The sequence below is a fragment of the Athene cunicularia genome (genome assembly GCF_003259725.1).
Source record: "Athene cunicularia isolate RWA chromosome 12 unlocalized genomic scaffold, athCun1 chr12_part1, whole genome shotgun sequence".
Lineage (NCBI taxonomy): Eukaryota > Metazoa > Chordata > Aves > Strigiformes > Strigidae > Athene > Athene cunicularia.
The window spans coordinates 8,176,842-8,191,576 of NW_020799116.1; the positions used below are offsets into that span (position 1 = coordinate 8,176,842).

At 40.8% G+C, this 14,735-nt stretch overlaps 1 protein-coding gene across 4 annotated transcripts in view; it reads left to right on the forward strand.

The window, feature by feature from the left end:
* MITF (melanocyte inducing transcription factor) overlaps positions 1–14,735 on the forward strand; it is a 61,951-nt gene that overhangs the window by 8,735 nt on the left and 38,481 nt on the right. For all 4 annotated transcript variants that reach the window (XM_026857465.1, XM_026857466.1, XM_026857467.1 and 1 more), the window contains one exon: positions 5,519–5,765. In XM_026857465.1, coding sequence (XP_026713266.1) covers positions 5,568–5,765 — 198 coding nt within the window. In that variant the 5' untranslated portion in view covers positions 5,519–5,567. Of the gene's footprint in view, positions 1–5,518; positions 5,766–14,735 lie in introns of those variants that run through there.

A 14,735-nucleotide genomic window follows, 5' to 3' on the forward strand; every position in this document is an offset into this window, starting at 1 on the left:
TGAGGGTTGTTCTGTGAGTGCAGCCCATGGTGCAGGGTAAGCGATGCTGCTGCAGGAGAGTAGCTCTGAGCTGGTGCAGGTCAGGATACGAAAGCACTGGAGGGACAGAAAAATGTTTAGTTTGATGGTGGAGTAGACATAACAGCAGGTAGTATGTCTCTTTAAACATGTAACCTTCAAATGCGGAAACTTTCTTTCATATAGAGGCCTGAAACATAGTCCTTGCTTTATTGTAAAGGCTGATAAAGGTCTTCATGCCGTTTATGTAATTGCTCTGTCCGTGGCAAGAAAGGACATATGAGGGTGCCAACCGTTCCTTTGTTGGGTTTAACATTGATACTTTAAGCAGTGCCAGCCGGTTGGCATGGTGAGCGGAGCATCACTGTAACCCACAATCAATTATTAAATTTTAGGAATGAAGTACAAAGTGCCCCAGGGAAAATGCCCTGGTAGTTTTCTTGTACTTAGAATCCCTTGCTTCAGCTGAAAATAGGGGAGAAGAGATTGTGCAAGGGTTTTTTTTTTGTTTGCATTTTTTTGGTTTGGGGTTTTCTGGGGGGTAATTTTTTTTTTTTTTTTTTTTTTTCCTTGTTTTGTTATCCTTCTGTTTTATGTCACACCTCTCTGTGGCAAATGGCAGTGCTGGCTGGCAGGTTAGATGTTGCTAGAAGAGTTGTTGCTCTAGCCACACGTATAGTACTGGCAACGGAAATTTTCTTGAGGTTTTATTGCTTGGTAGACAGACTGAAAAGAGAATCTGGACAAATAAACTTTAGTTTTGAGGAAACCCTAGTGGTCATGGGCAAGAGGGGTGCTGGAAGGGGAGCTGTGTGGTGGTCACTTCTGATAATGCCTTCTGGAGGTCAAGCCAAATATTTGAGTTGTAATGTTGGCAACCTCTGATCTGCTTGCTTTAAGGATCAAGATAGTTTTATGGTAATGTCATATACTTAAATGTGGATGCCCTTCTTTTCTCTATAAATAATTATGAATGGGATAAGAGCAAGACATGAAACACAAGCATTTAAGTCCTGTGTTATTTTTTACCTCTGACCTCCGAGATCTGGTGCAGCTCAGTGGATTTCTTCAGGTGCTAAATCTGCTTTTCTTGACTGATTTCTCTGTGGACTAACCCTTTAGCATAGAGCTGGCATGAACGGAGGAGAGCAACAGCCTCCCTCTTGTGTGCCATTTCTCTGCTTAGAGCAGGGTAGTTGATCCTGCCTAGAGCAAGTGGTTTTGAAAGCGATTTTTTTTTTTTTAAAAAAAGAAAGCATTTTACTTTATTCTTGTTCATCTCTGAGGAAGGTTTGGGTCTGAGGAGTTGGTCTGTGGTTTTATTTCTTGTAATTTGTCTGAGAAACCGTACATAAGAGTCTCTTTTTTTTTCTTTTATTAAAAAATTTCTAAAACTGTAATTAAAAAGCAAAGCTGAGTTAAGTAATTTTTTTCCAATTCAAAATCTCTAGAGAAGTTTTTTAACAAATACATAGCTAATGCAAAAGATTGTTTGTAAACTTGACAACTCATGTAAATAATGGATGTGAACCAGAAAACTCCTTTGATCAATTTATAAGAATCTGAAAACAAAACTGACCAACAAAAGACCAGTTTGTCTTTTTTCCCAAGGAGACAAAGATAAAATAATCAGTATGTGTCTAGGAAGGTAGATTAGGCTCTAAAAGCTATGGTCTCTGTAATCTCTTGAGTTGATGACAAAAAAATCAAACTTCATTTTAATCTGATCAGTTGCTTTTTATTATGCAACGGCCATCTGCATTATATGGATGCAGCAACTAACATATCCCAGGCATCTGTGCAAAGGATCTGTAATTTAAATTTATTTAATAAAACTTTATCACTTAATGATTAATTGGATTGGCAGATGACACTCATAACTAATAACTCAGTCTGTATTATACTATGTTTATTAGACTGCTAATGGATAACAGGTTTAATCATGTGTCAATTAAAAGGATGAGTTGGTTTCATTTATTGCAATTAAATGGTATCCATAAACCATGTATGCAGGAAGTATCTAAAGCACATCATGTATCAGTTGTGTGTGTGGGCTTTGTTACCGACTGTATAATCTGGGGGTGAATCAGTTCATGTAAGAGTTTTGAATTCACGTGTTCAGGTTCTGGGTCATACTGCAGAACATAGCACCGTGCTCAGTCATGGGAGATCTGCCTGTGCAGCAGCATGTGAAGGTCAAAAAATTAAAATATGAATTTTCAAAACTTTTTGATGAAGCCTTTGACATAACAAGTTTTTAATTGCTGGTTTTGATTGGAAAACTGAGTTTCTGACAAAGCTGCTCCTGTTTGTTCTCCAGAGGGTACACGGTGATGAAACCTAAACCATTTTCCGTTTCATCCTGGAGCTTGGGAGTCAAGAGGAGGAGCAGATGAGGTGGGGAAGGGAAGAAGGGTGGAAGGACAGTCTGTGTTGTGCGTGGGACAGGCTTAGAGGATGAGATACCAAAGTTTCAAAGAGTTTTCCACGTTTGATCAGTCCCAGTCATGGTGAATGGAAGGAGTGCTGGTGTGGTGAGACCGCCCTGCTCCGGGGAGGAGCTTTACACTCCCTGGGGGATAAATAACAGGAAATCTGCATGGCAGGAGCTGTCCTGTGTTTGTCCAGTTTCTTTTGCGGTGCTTGTGATGGGAGCATCTGGTCAGGCAGGCAGGTGTTGTGCAGCAGCTTTTATCCCAGATAAGCATTATTTGAACTCAAATGCGTTGACGGCAGTGTCTGTGGTCTGGCAGCACGTCACTGCTGGTGCTGCCTGTGTTCAGGACTTGTGCGCCTCTACGCCGTGTAAAATTAGAGCATGTATAAATAAGAGAACAATGTGTCCTCTGAGCTTGTGGCTCTGTTGTAGCTACACTGGTTTCTGGCTTCTCCTTTGAAATAATGATGAATAGGACATTTGATGATCTCTTCTCAGGCTTTTTCTTCCTGCTTGCCTGGCCACCAAAACCTGGATGTGAATAAGATCAGACTCTTCCCCTTGCTGTTGTCTGCTCCTCTTTTGATACTTGTTTAAAAAGTACCTTGCCCGACCTTGCACTACCTACCTTATTACATTAAAGCCATTTTTTTCCAGTGAATAATGAAAATATTGAGCGGAATTGCAGAAGTAAAACCCAAAAGAGTCTCTGCCCTTTGGGGAAGGATTTGGCAGAACATAATTTTCTGGGAATTATTGTTTCTTTTAAAAACACGTTATTAGAAGCTTTTGCTGACAATTTTCAATTGATAGTAGAGCCATGAATCACCTGCAGGAAGCTGTAAGGACAGTTGTTGCGTTGTTGGTGTGAGTAGGTACAGCAATTGCGTGAGCGAAATGAGGTTCCTGGCAGGGGCTGTTTGAAATGCCATGAAAATAATTTCTCCTTGCTTCTCCCTCGCATTCCCCAAAATTTTAGCATATGGGAAGGCTCTTCTGAGATGCTTTCGGCACACTTAGTTTTGGTAGGCGGAGAAACGGTTCAAAATGAAAGAAGGTGGGAGGAGCTGCTGGGTTACCAATTTTGCAGCATTAGGTATCTGTAAAAAAATGCCAGTAGCAAGCAAGTGAGAATCCTGCTTAGTGTGATATAAAATAAGCTTTTCTTCAACATGAGAAGAATGAATCCTTCCTTAAAAACAGCATTTGATTGACTTTTTTTTTTTTGATCATCTGTTACAGTAAGTCTCCAAGGTGCAGTGTGCAATATTTTTGGTGGGCAAAAAGAAAATATTAGTGCTTCAGTAGTATCTGTATAATTCATAAATAAATATACATATATTGAGGGTGCGTGCTCAAACACTTTTTCCTGGTAGCAGAGCATGATCAAAAAAACTGGGAGACCACTGATCTGTAACTATACTAGTCATGAAAATAAAGCATCTCCTTGCTTTGGAAATGTGCAAGTGATTCAGATACGCAGCCAGGAAACACTCTGCTGGGTTTTGATGTGAGAATTCTTCGCCCTTAATTGAAAGGGTGATGTCTTTTTACAAGTATCACAGTCAATGACTTGTCTTGAGCAGCTAATTAGTGCGATTATTCCACAGCTGCATTAGTTTCACCACAAAGGTTTTCTCTTGTTTTATCAAAAGGATCAGTGTCTCTGTGAATGTTTCAACCTGACAGGTCTTAAATAGCAAGATGGTCCCCTCCCTCCCTCCTTCCCTGCCCCCAGAATGTGTGCTCTGGAAGAACTGAGTTTGATCTCTTGGGAGAGTAAGTGTGGGTTCTCCTTTCTTATTTCTATCGTGAACTGTTTTCAACAACAGTCATAATTGTTTTCAACAAAGCCATAAAACTTCCAACAATGCTGGCTCCAGCACGAGTAGCTCTTGGTGCGCACAGCCTCCAGGTGAGAGCTGGAAGGGATCTTGGCTTCTGGACTCCTTTGCAAGCATCTTGCAGGTAGCACCTCAACACTGGAGCCAGTGGTGGGGTTTGCAAAAGCAAACTTCTAGAGCCAGGGTTACTGCTGACTTCTCCAGACATGGTCCTCCATCATTATAGACTGCCATCAGCCCATGGAAAGAAAGGGCTCATTGACCAGCTGCAGCAGTCAGGATCAGAAACCAAATATTGTGTGCACTTAGAGCTCTTTTTCATGTGGATATATGGAGTCATGTATTCTTCCCTGCTTCCAATGCCCCTCTCTCAAAGGATGTGTGCTTTGGTATTTACCTACCCTAATTGTTCTGTCTTACTGATGCTAGAGAAACAGCTTAAAAATGGGCTCTTGCTTCTGATGATGGATTGGTTCAGAAGATGTCCCTGCAGTCCATCGCAAAGTCCTGTGTGTGCGTCATGCTGTCTGGTGGGAAGCTCCACTTGCTAGTGGCTTAGAAATAGCTCTTAGCTGGTAAAGCAGTGCGGTGTGGCTGAAAATACAGTCGTTATTGTTGTTTATTCTGCCTGTTCTCATATTTTACTGCGCTTGGAAGATGCTGGTAGGCCTGAAGTGGGAGTTGTGCTATTCAGAGTCTGGTTTCTAACTATGAAGAAGGTTGCTACCATCAAATCCAACTCTGAGATAGTATTTTGCAGAAAATAAGTCAACTTTGTTCTGTTGTGCCTTCATGGGAGAGGTAGACGTATTTGATCTCTATTTTTGAGCTGGATCATTAGATCTGGAGTATTACCTATGCCTGTCATCAGACTTGATACAGCCCTTTATTACTCTTTAAAAAGAGTAATATGAGAGCCTGCTGCTCTCTATAAAAGCATTTGTCTTTCTTGTGGATGGTTGCTATAAAAATTGAAACAGGGAATAGCTCTTTACAGCTGGACATTGGCGTTTGGAAACGGTTAGCTGCAGTCAAGTTAAGGCAGCCTAATGTGGCTGCTAAGTACCTGAAGTAGGTTGGCTCCAAAGTCCCCCTCATGTGGAACACTGTATCCTCACCCATCCCGCCCCGCGTTCTGGTGTAATTCTGCAAGCTCTGACCGCTGGAGCCGCGATCCCACTTGGGGAAGCTGAGCTGTCTCTCTCTGGTCTTCCCACAGCAATTCCGAGCATCCTGGCGCTTCCAAGCCTCCCTTAAGCTCCTCCAGCATGACCTCACGAATCCTGCTACGCCAGCAGCTCATGCGTGAGCAGATGCAGGAGCAGGAGCGTCGGGAGCAGCAGCAGAAGCAGCAAGCAGCCCAGTTCATGCAGCAGCGAGTACCCGTCAGCCAGACACCTGCCATCAACGTCAGCGTCCCCACCAGCCTGCCCCCCGCCACCCAGGTACCCATGGAGGTCCTCAAGGTACGCCAGTCTCTCCGCCTTTCTGTTTAGGAGCTCTCGCTCATCTAACCGTACTTTATTTAATACGGACTGGTTATAGGGATTTTTGGCAACGAAATTTTACAAATAACCTGCGCTCTGGCTTGATTTTGGTGTCCTGGTAGTGAAAAATGGAAAACCTTTGTGTGACGACTTCTGTTTTGTTTAAAGTTTGAGAACTCGGGAGGGAGGTTTTGTTACAAAACTAATCTTTCCATCATTCTCCCATTGGAAAATATTTCTCTCTTTCTTGTACTTAATTATTTTCAAAAAGAAGAGATTATTAATAGATATTCAAATCAATATTTTGTTTTTTAAAAGAAAACAATGAAAGGTTTTTGTAAAATGGAGTCAAAACTCATTACAAAAGACCTGCTCAGAAAGCCTTAATCTGAAATACGGGTGAGTTTCCAGCCTCTTGCAATGAGCCTACGTAATCCTTTTTTGCTTAAATGACTTGCTTGTAGCTTTGGATTCCTTGTCCTACTGGAAACTGTAGGAGCTTGTTAGTATCCTTGTGTCAAAGGGGATGTAGCTTGCTAATTAGGAAAAACGTGAACAGCTATAAGAAAAGAGATAATTTCATGGGCTGGGTAAGTTCAAGTAGAGTAAAACAATGTGAAATGTGTGAATAAAAGAATGCAAAATGTTTTAGAGAAATTTGTTGACATATTTAATGAAAATAAAGTTTTCATTAGTTTTGAAGAGTTATCTATTTGCTCTGCAGTATTGCTAAATGGTTTTTTTTTTGGTTTTTTTTTTTTTTTACATTCTGATGTTTAGTAACTGCTTTCAGTTGACAAACATATTCTTACCAGATAAGTTAATTGAGCTTCGTTACAATCCACTTGTAGTTTGCTTTTCGCTGTTATATATCAATGATACGTATTCAAAGATTTAGTTCTAAAATAGACTTGCAAGCTCAGGGTTTTGTAGCAGTCTGTGTGACGGGTTTATGGAGGAAATGTAGGGTGCTTTTATTTATTGAATCTGCATTATGGTATTGTGTTGACAGTGCCAGAACTAATACTTAATTAGAACACTAGAGGAGTCATACTCGTGTGGTCGATGTTCTAGGAGCAAAAGGGCAAGAGTTGAATTTTTAATTCTACACATATATACACACACAAATTTTCGTTAAAAAATAAATATGGTAGACTTTGAGCAAGTGTGCATGTGCATTTAGTAAGGAGTCCAAAATTGACTGGGAAGAGCATTTTTGTCTAACCCTTGTGCAACACCCACAATGTTTGTGTATAAGTTTGTTAAACTTGTCTCCAGGTTATGACCCAGTAGTTATAATTCAGATCCAGCAGATGTGTAGATGCTAGGAAATAGTTTTTTTGTTTGTAATGCACCTAGTTAAATAAGCATATATTAACATTTTTACATCCTTTTCCCCTAATATGCTATGATGTGAATTTTAGGGTTTTTTATTTAAACCTCTGAAAATTTGTAGGAAAGTGTTTATTTTCTGATAATATTGTACAGATAAGGAAGAAGTGTAATGTCTTGAAGAAGCATTAGCAGTTGTCTATATTGTTCATTTTACAGTTGTCTTTTTATATAAGAGAGGAAGGGAGGCAGCCCTTTATTTCTGAGGGACAAAGTACCGAAGGTGCTGCAGCCAAAAGGTGATGCTCGGTTATTACAAATGGCATTACTAGGAACTGGCCCGTCATAGGCATTGTATGCAAATCTGTACCCTGTTAGAGCATTGCTAGGGAACTTCACATGAAGGATTTGAACTTGAATCCTTGCCCTTCAGGATTGCAAAAGAAGTATCTGTCCCCCGTTTTCTCCTGATGAAAGAGGGAGGACCTCCACTGCATTTGTCTTTGGCTCAAATGGCAGCTGCAGGACCCTGTAGAGCAAAAAATTAAGAGAATGTATCTTTAACTTGTAAATTAAAAGTAATAGCTGGGAGCAACTACCTTTTGTGCATTGAAGTTGATGGTTGGGAAACCTGAACTGTCTAATGCCTGTCTTCTAATCACCTGCATTTACATAAGTAACAGTCAAAATTAGCAAAAACAAGTCCTCTTGGTCTATGCCCATGAGGCAAGGGAGACCACCTTGCATAGTTTTGCTGCTTGTGTTTTTGGTGGATGAAAGCAGGTCAAGATTCATCCTTCTGTACTTACCGATAAAAGTGGAAAAAAAAAAAAAAAAAAAAAAAAAAAAAAAAAAAAAAAAGGACAAAATACCAGGCTTGAAGTCATGATCTTGCAGAAAATTTACCACTGATGCTTCAGTGAGAGTAGGATTTGGCTGAAAGATCCATATAATTTTTTTTAGAAATAGATTGTTTGGCTCAAAAGATGAGATTAACAATAAATCAGGATCTTCCTGGTGCCGATATGCTGACAGCCAGCTCTGCCTGCAGTAACACTGTATGGGTGACATCATTTCCCTGCAGCTGCTTTTTACACTTCAGTTGTTTTTTAGCTGTAGACAAATTTTCCATATGAGCTGTACAGAAGTTTTAATTAGATAAATAGGGAACTAAGTTGGTAACTTTATTATCCAGATGGTCTGGATTTAGTGACCTTAAAGAATGAGATAGACCAAAAGGGGATTTTTACACTTTCAGAAATGTTAATCTGCAAGGCAACTTTCTTTAAAACAAATCTTTTTGAGTATTACTTCACAAACAAGAAAGACCAAATGTAGTAGTTGTTTTTGTTGTTGTTTTGTTTGTTTTGGAATTTAGCATCAAAAAACCCCCACTCTAAGCCTGTTGGATTTGTCAACATTTTGTGTTTTCAATTACATTGCCCTTTCTCCCATATCTCATAGTATGAGAAGGAGAATAGTACTTGCGTGTCTGGGGTAGTTTGGAATGACTAGTTTAAGAAGGAGCCAGTTTAATGAGTTAAAATTGGATTTTAAATTTTTTTTCAAGATGTTCATTTGTAAACAATACAGAAAGAGAGAGAAATATATACGAATCTATGTCACATTGCACATGAATCTCCAAATTACATGATGTGGGATGCTCAAGGCCATATGAATAAATAGGATTTCATTTTCTTGAGTAATGACTTCTTACTGCACCACTTCTCTGCCAAGTAATGTAGCTTGGCAAGGTAGGAAATGACCTGTTGGCATTGCAATTTTGTGTTGCTTTGTGCAGCCTAATTAAGAGATGGACTAGGAGTAGGTCCAATATATTAGAAACAGTATCTCTTCGAATCTAATAGCAAAAATTAGATTTGTTATGGCTCTCAGTTATCCTTCTGCACAGCTGATGTTAGTTTCACAGATGTAAAGGCTGGTTTATCCTTAAGCACCTTCTCATCTGTCTCCTGTTGGTATTTGATGACTAATGCTATAGAGATATCACAAGAGTTTCTTTGCTTCGCTTGCAATTCAACTTCTTGCTCTGCCTTGGAAATAGGAGCATATAACTTAAAATGTTGATTGTTGGGAATAGTTCCAAGCCCTATCAATGTTGGATGAAGATCCATTTCTGAGGTACAAAGTAAGTTTATATTTTTATTTGAGTTAACTTCTTTGCAAAGAGCTCATCTTAAGATGTCTTCAGTAGGTTGTTTTATGGAGTAGCTTCTTCCATAGAGGTGTGTTTTAGTTTTGTATACTTAATTGATATTAAGAAGCTGATTTTTTTGTTGTCGTTGATTGCAATTAATTCTCTTGTCTGGTGGGAGTCCTAATCTGTTGAAGCAGAAGTGCTGCTGCAGATAACAACTTTAGTATTCCAGACCTGATCTTTGGGAACTGGTTGCTGCATTTCTGTAAGCAGGGTTAGCCCAGGATTTAAGGAGGTTGTGCCTCAGGTCCCTGCCTGCAGTCACTGAGACCTGATGATGGGTTAGTCCTTCTGCTCCTCAGTCATCCAGTTGCAAAATATTAATGCTATTAATCCCATACCTTGTGGAATTACATTTGTTAAACGTGGTGAAATCCTTGGCTATTAGAAATAGAGAGAACGTTCTCTTGGTTTGTAGTGAGGCTGGTGTGTTAATCAGCTTCCCCATAGCTGTCTCGGACTTCATCTGTTACCGTCTTCCTGCTTGATAACACATGATTAGCTTTTCTCCAGTGGCCCTAGCAGCTGTCTGTTGACAGTTATTTAGGGAGCATCTCCTGTTGATGTGATAGAGTTGCTGAGTTCTGCTTTTTGTGTCTTTTGTGCCTCCCCCTCCTTGCATGCCCCCAGTCTCCTTTCCTACTAAGCAGCTTGCAGGATTCTTTTAAAGTGAGTGATCTCCCACCTGCCAAGCTCCTGGCAGCAGCAGGGCAACCCCCTGCCTTTCTGACAGGCAGCAATACCCTAGCCTCCGTAGGATAGTTTGTAATCTTGTATGTCAGTCCAGACAGCTGATTTTTTTTGTTCAGCAGATAGAAATATTGGTTTGTATGACCGAAGTTCTATGTTATGTTCTTCTGGCATCTTCACCAAAGCTGCACTGTAGCAGTGCTTGGGGCTCACTACCCTTCACATGCTTTTAAGAGACACAGAAGGATAAAAGCTTTTCTTTATCTAAAACTTATAAAAGATCCAGGGGAGAAAAGCAAGGAATCGGTCTAAAGACTTAAAGTACCAGCAGCCATCACACCTTATTCTCCTAAGCAAGGCTTGCAGATCCTCTACTTGTTTTTTGGGTTAGTCTTTGAGAAGTTCTGCTGATAGAAGTAGTCAGACCTGAGATGCTGATTTAAGGCTTGCCTCTGAAGATTGTTCTATTTTCTTTCTTTTTTTTTGATAACTGCACTTACCTCAAAGTAGTTTTATTTACAGAATTTGCACTGGTCCAGGAAGTAAACTTACTGCAGAAATTCAGAGAAGTGGGCTGGAGGAGGAGTGAGGACTCATCTGTTTGCTCATTGAAACACATTACAAAAATTGCATTGTAGCTGTTCTGCATGGTTTGTATTGTTTTGTCTGATTTCTGGATAAAGTTGACTGTTCAGAACAAGCATAATACAATCCCCTAAGTACTTTGGACCAGCCTGCCCAAAACACAGTGTGGCACTGCAGGAACTGTGGCTGGTGTGAGCAGGCTTATGTGGTCCATGGGAGGAGATCCTGGAGCATCCTCAGGACTCAGGAAAGGAGACTCAGGGCCAGCTTTGGCCCACAGAATTTCAAATAATTTCCTTTGAAAACATCATCAGTTCTTGCAGAATTGAAAATATTACTACCAGGCAGCTGACATCAACCCTCTGTGTGTCTCACTGAGCAGATGGAAGGTAGAAAACTGAAGGCGAACACTTCTTCCCGCTGTCCCCCCATGTTATTTGTTGGTGCATGATGTGACACTTGTGCTGTCATGTTTTTAAGATGATACACCAGGCCATGGCACAAGGATGGAATCCTAAACTGGATGAGTTGTTGTGAAATGGTGTGGTCCCTGCACCAGCCTGTCCCTGCTGCTGCTTGTTAACGCTCCTGAGGATGCGGTTGGTTTACCTCCCCTTCCTTCTGAGTGTTGTCACACCAAATGAATAGCACAATAAGAAATCTGCAGGGCTTCTGATGTCTCTCTTCCTCCCTCTTTGTCTGCCATTGGGGATTTGAGAACCTAACTTCCATTTGGCACGTGCTGGGATGGGAGCGCCACATCAGATACCACTGCAAAGTACAGCCTGGAGGGCTGGGGTGAGAACCTGCAGTGGGTGTTTGCTGCATGAACTGGCGTGTTCCTGCAGTGGTGCAGATGTCTTTTGGACACTATAAATGCTTTGTGGGTAATAAGATAAAAGCAGGTCTCCTGACCAGCAGATGATATAACAGGTCCCTTTCAGGATGTAAACATCCCTTTCATTCTTGTTTCTGGAGAGTGAGCAAACAGTTCTCTTGCTCCAGGGGATCTGGACAAGGCGGGTCCTGCTTTGGTGGTTTGCAGTTTGAGATCTCTCCTCTCTGGCCGTAGAATCTGTTCTCCCACATAGTACCTGCCCTTGCTATCAGGGCAGTTCACCCCAAAATGCGACATATATAAAAACATATGTATGGAAATATAGGCTACAAACACATATTAAACATTTGTTGTTAACAGACTGTGAATAACTATTTGTATACAGTAATGTTTATAACATGCTGGATATTTAAAAAATTTATCTGCCACTAAGGACCCCACTTAAGGTTCCCCCTGCAGCACTGGCTACATTGGTGTCTTCATGGTAGATGTTAACTGCTCTTTTGGTGCTAGAATTACATCTCTTTACTGCTACGTCTTGCCATTGTGATGTTGTTTCTTTCACCTGGGGTCCTAAACAAGCTGAAACCTCTTCTTTTCAAAGCCTAGAACCAGATACTGTTATCTGGGTTTCCGCTCTGGTGTTGTTATTCCAAGAGCTTTTGCCCATCTCATGACAATATTGTGGGCTGATCACCGCTGATACCAGAGGGGGTCCATACATCTCTTCCTTAATGCCGTCCCATTGCTGTAGTTCGTGCTCATCTTTACCTTTACAGCAACTTAGATCTGAGTTGACAGGACTGCAGCGCCGCAGCTGCGCAGCTTGGAAGGGTGCAAGCGACCAGGCTGGCCTCCTGCCTTCACCCTTGTGTCATTGTTCATTCAGATTTTAAATGCGCCACCACGATAAGCTCTTTGCATCAGATACCCTGTATTTCTTCATTTTTGAAATGCCAGGCATGCCTTCTGAGTGATGTTAATGACTATGGACATGTATCAAAAAATACCTCCTCCTACTTCTTTTCCAGTGTGCTTATTACAGAGTGACCTGCGGTGGTAATGCAGTCCTGCCTAGCAGGGAAGGCTGTGCAGTTAGCAATAGTGTTCTTGGTGTAATAATTAATCATAAAACTTCATTGTATAGGGGACTTATCTCATGGTTTTGAAGAACAGGAACAATGGGATGTCAAGATAAATGCGTGGTAGCATCTGCTACAGCAAATGTGTGTTTGTGGACATGCTTATCAGATTAAAAGTTAATTTAATCTAACCTGACAATGGTAGATAGTAGTGTGTGTCGGTACGTTATGTAAGCATGGCGTGTATTTGCAATTGAGTACTTAAACAAGTGATTTGCCAGACCAAATCTTGGTGAACTACAGATAGAAGATTTAAACTGAGGTTACTTATGCTCTGTGACTCTGATATACATAGATTAAGCCTACAGCAAATTCTTCGTAAAGAAAAATTTGCTTTTAGCTACAGAACCACTAAAGCCTGCCTTGTCTCCTAAGCCTTCATGTAAGTAAAAGTATCTCTCAGGCCTTAACTCTTTTGCTTACTTAGTGGGTTGAAAACTATTTCAAAACAAACACTGGTGCTAGATGTCTGGTTATTAATAGAAGTAAAATGTAAACTCTTGCTTAACACCTGGGTTATTAGACATTAAAAATGCATGGAATTCAAGGGGGCAACATGCTTTGGTGTACAAGTATCCAACTGCTTGACTGCTAGTGCAAAACACTACTTTAACCCTTTGTCCCAAATGTCCTTTTTCTATGGATGCAAATACATCTGTTGCTTAGGCCTTGAGAGAAATGTTGTTGCTGATGAAGATGTCTAATCTTAGCTCTTCAGTTGTGGTCTCTGTGGCACAAAATACAGCTCCCGGAGTTGTGGGATAAACGTTGCTGCTGGTAGGCTAGAGTAGTTCCTGGGGAAATGGTGCTGTGGGCAGAATGCACAAGTAACAGAGCAGAGGGTAAAGGTAGCTGGGAAACTGCTCCTGTCATGCAAGTTCACAGTAGTTACCTGGTAGTTTGAAATAACATTTTTGACATGGAAGAAATAAAGATATATTCACACTAAATGTTACAGGCATCTGGAAGTCCAAGCTCTGATTGCCTTTTAGAAGGTTCTTGCTGGTTTATACCCTACTTGGTGGTTTTGAGGATTTGCCGTCTTCCTGCTGGCGTGACAACATCCAGGAAGTTGAGGAGAGCTTGCTAAGTTTGTTCTTTTACAGCTTCTAAGCACTCTTCTTTTTCTTCATGGTCTACCCATATTATCTGATCACTGAGTTACCAGACCTTGGGAAAATAGTGGTTCATCACATGTCAGTGGCTGTTTTGGAGCTGCAGAAGATGAGTTAATCTTCCCAAAGACTTGTAGGTGCCCATAGTTCTGGGTATTAAAAACATCAATGAGGCTCTGCATCCCACCAGCTAGCAGATTTTAACAGCTTGTATTAAGTCCCTTTTCTGTCAATATTAATTTAAGAAGCACCTTATTCCACTTTCCTGGTTGAGCTGAAGAAGTATGAAGAGGGTCAGCGCTGATCACTGCAGTTGTGCTTGTTGCTTCTACAGCTTAATTTGGCAGAAAATAGTGCCTGGAGCCACACGCAGTGCTGGAGACTGAGGGGAGTTGGGTGGAGGTCTAGGGAGGTCTCTGCTGACACCCTTGATAGACATTAAATTTTAAATGTGAAAATTCAGATCTGCTTAAAGTAATCTTGAGGTATTATGTGTACTCACAAATATTTCAGTTCCTCAGCTAGTTTGGCAGAATTATTCTCCTAGACGCTGAACCTGTGTAGTGAGTGAATTCAAAGTGACAAGCTGGAGACATTCCTGCCATTCAAGAGAGGCTTAAGGAATTTCTTATTGGCTAAATTTCAAATATGTAGCATTTTGCCCAGCACTGCATGGCAATTTCAACCTGCCTGACCGTGACAAGATTAGCACTTTTCCTCCCCCTCCCCAGCAGTAATATTTTTTTTTTCTTTTTTAAAAAAATTAGATTAAGAAGTACCAGGCAGAGATGCAAAAGCTTGAAAGAGTAAAAAGCAGCCTTACCTTGAATGATTCTGTCTGTCATTGGATTGGTTCCTTAATTAGCCCCATGTCCTTTAACCTCTTGAGAAATAAGTAAGGGATAAATTTGGGGATAAAGACAAAGACGCCCGAAGATTTACCACACACCGCTAGGTAATTCATCAAGGAATGTTGGTAATTAGCCCTGCCTCTTTCCTTTCTGGCTCATTTAATAAAACTGGTTGATT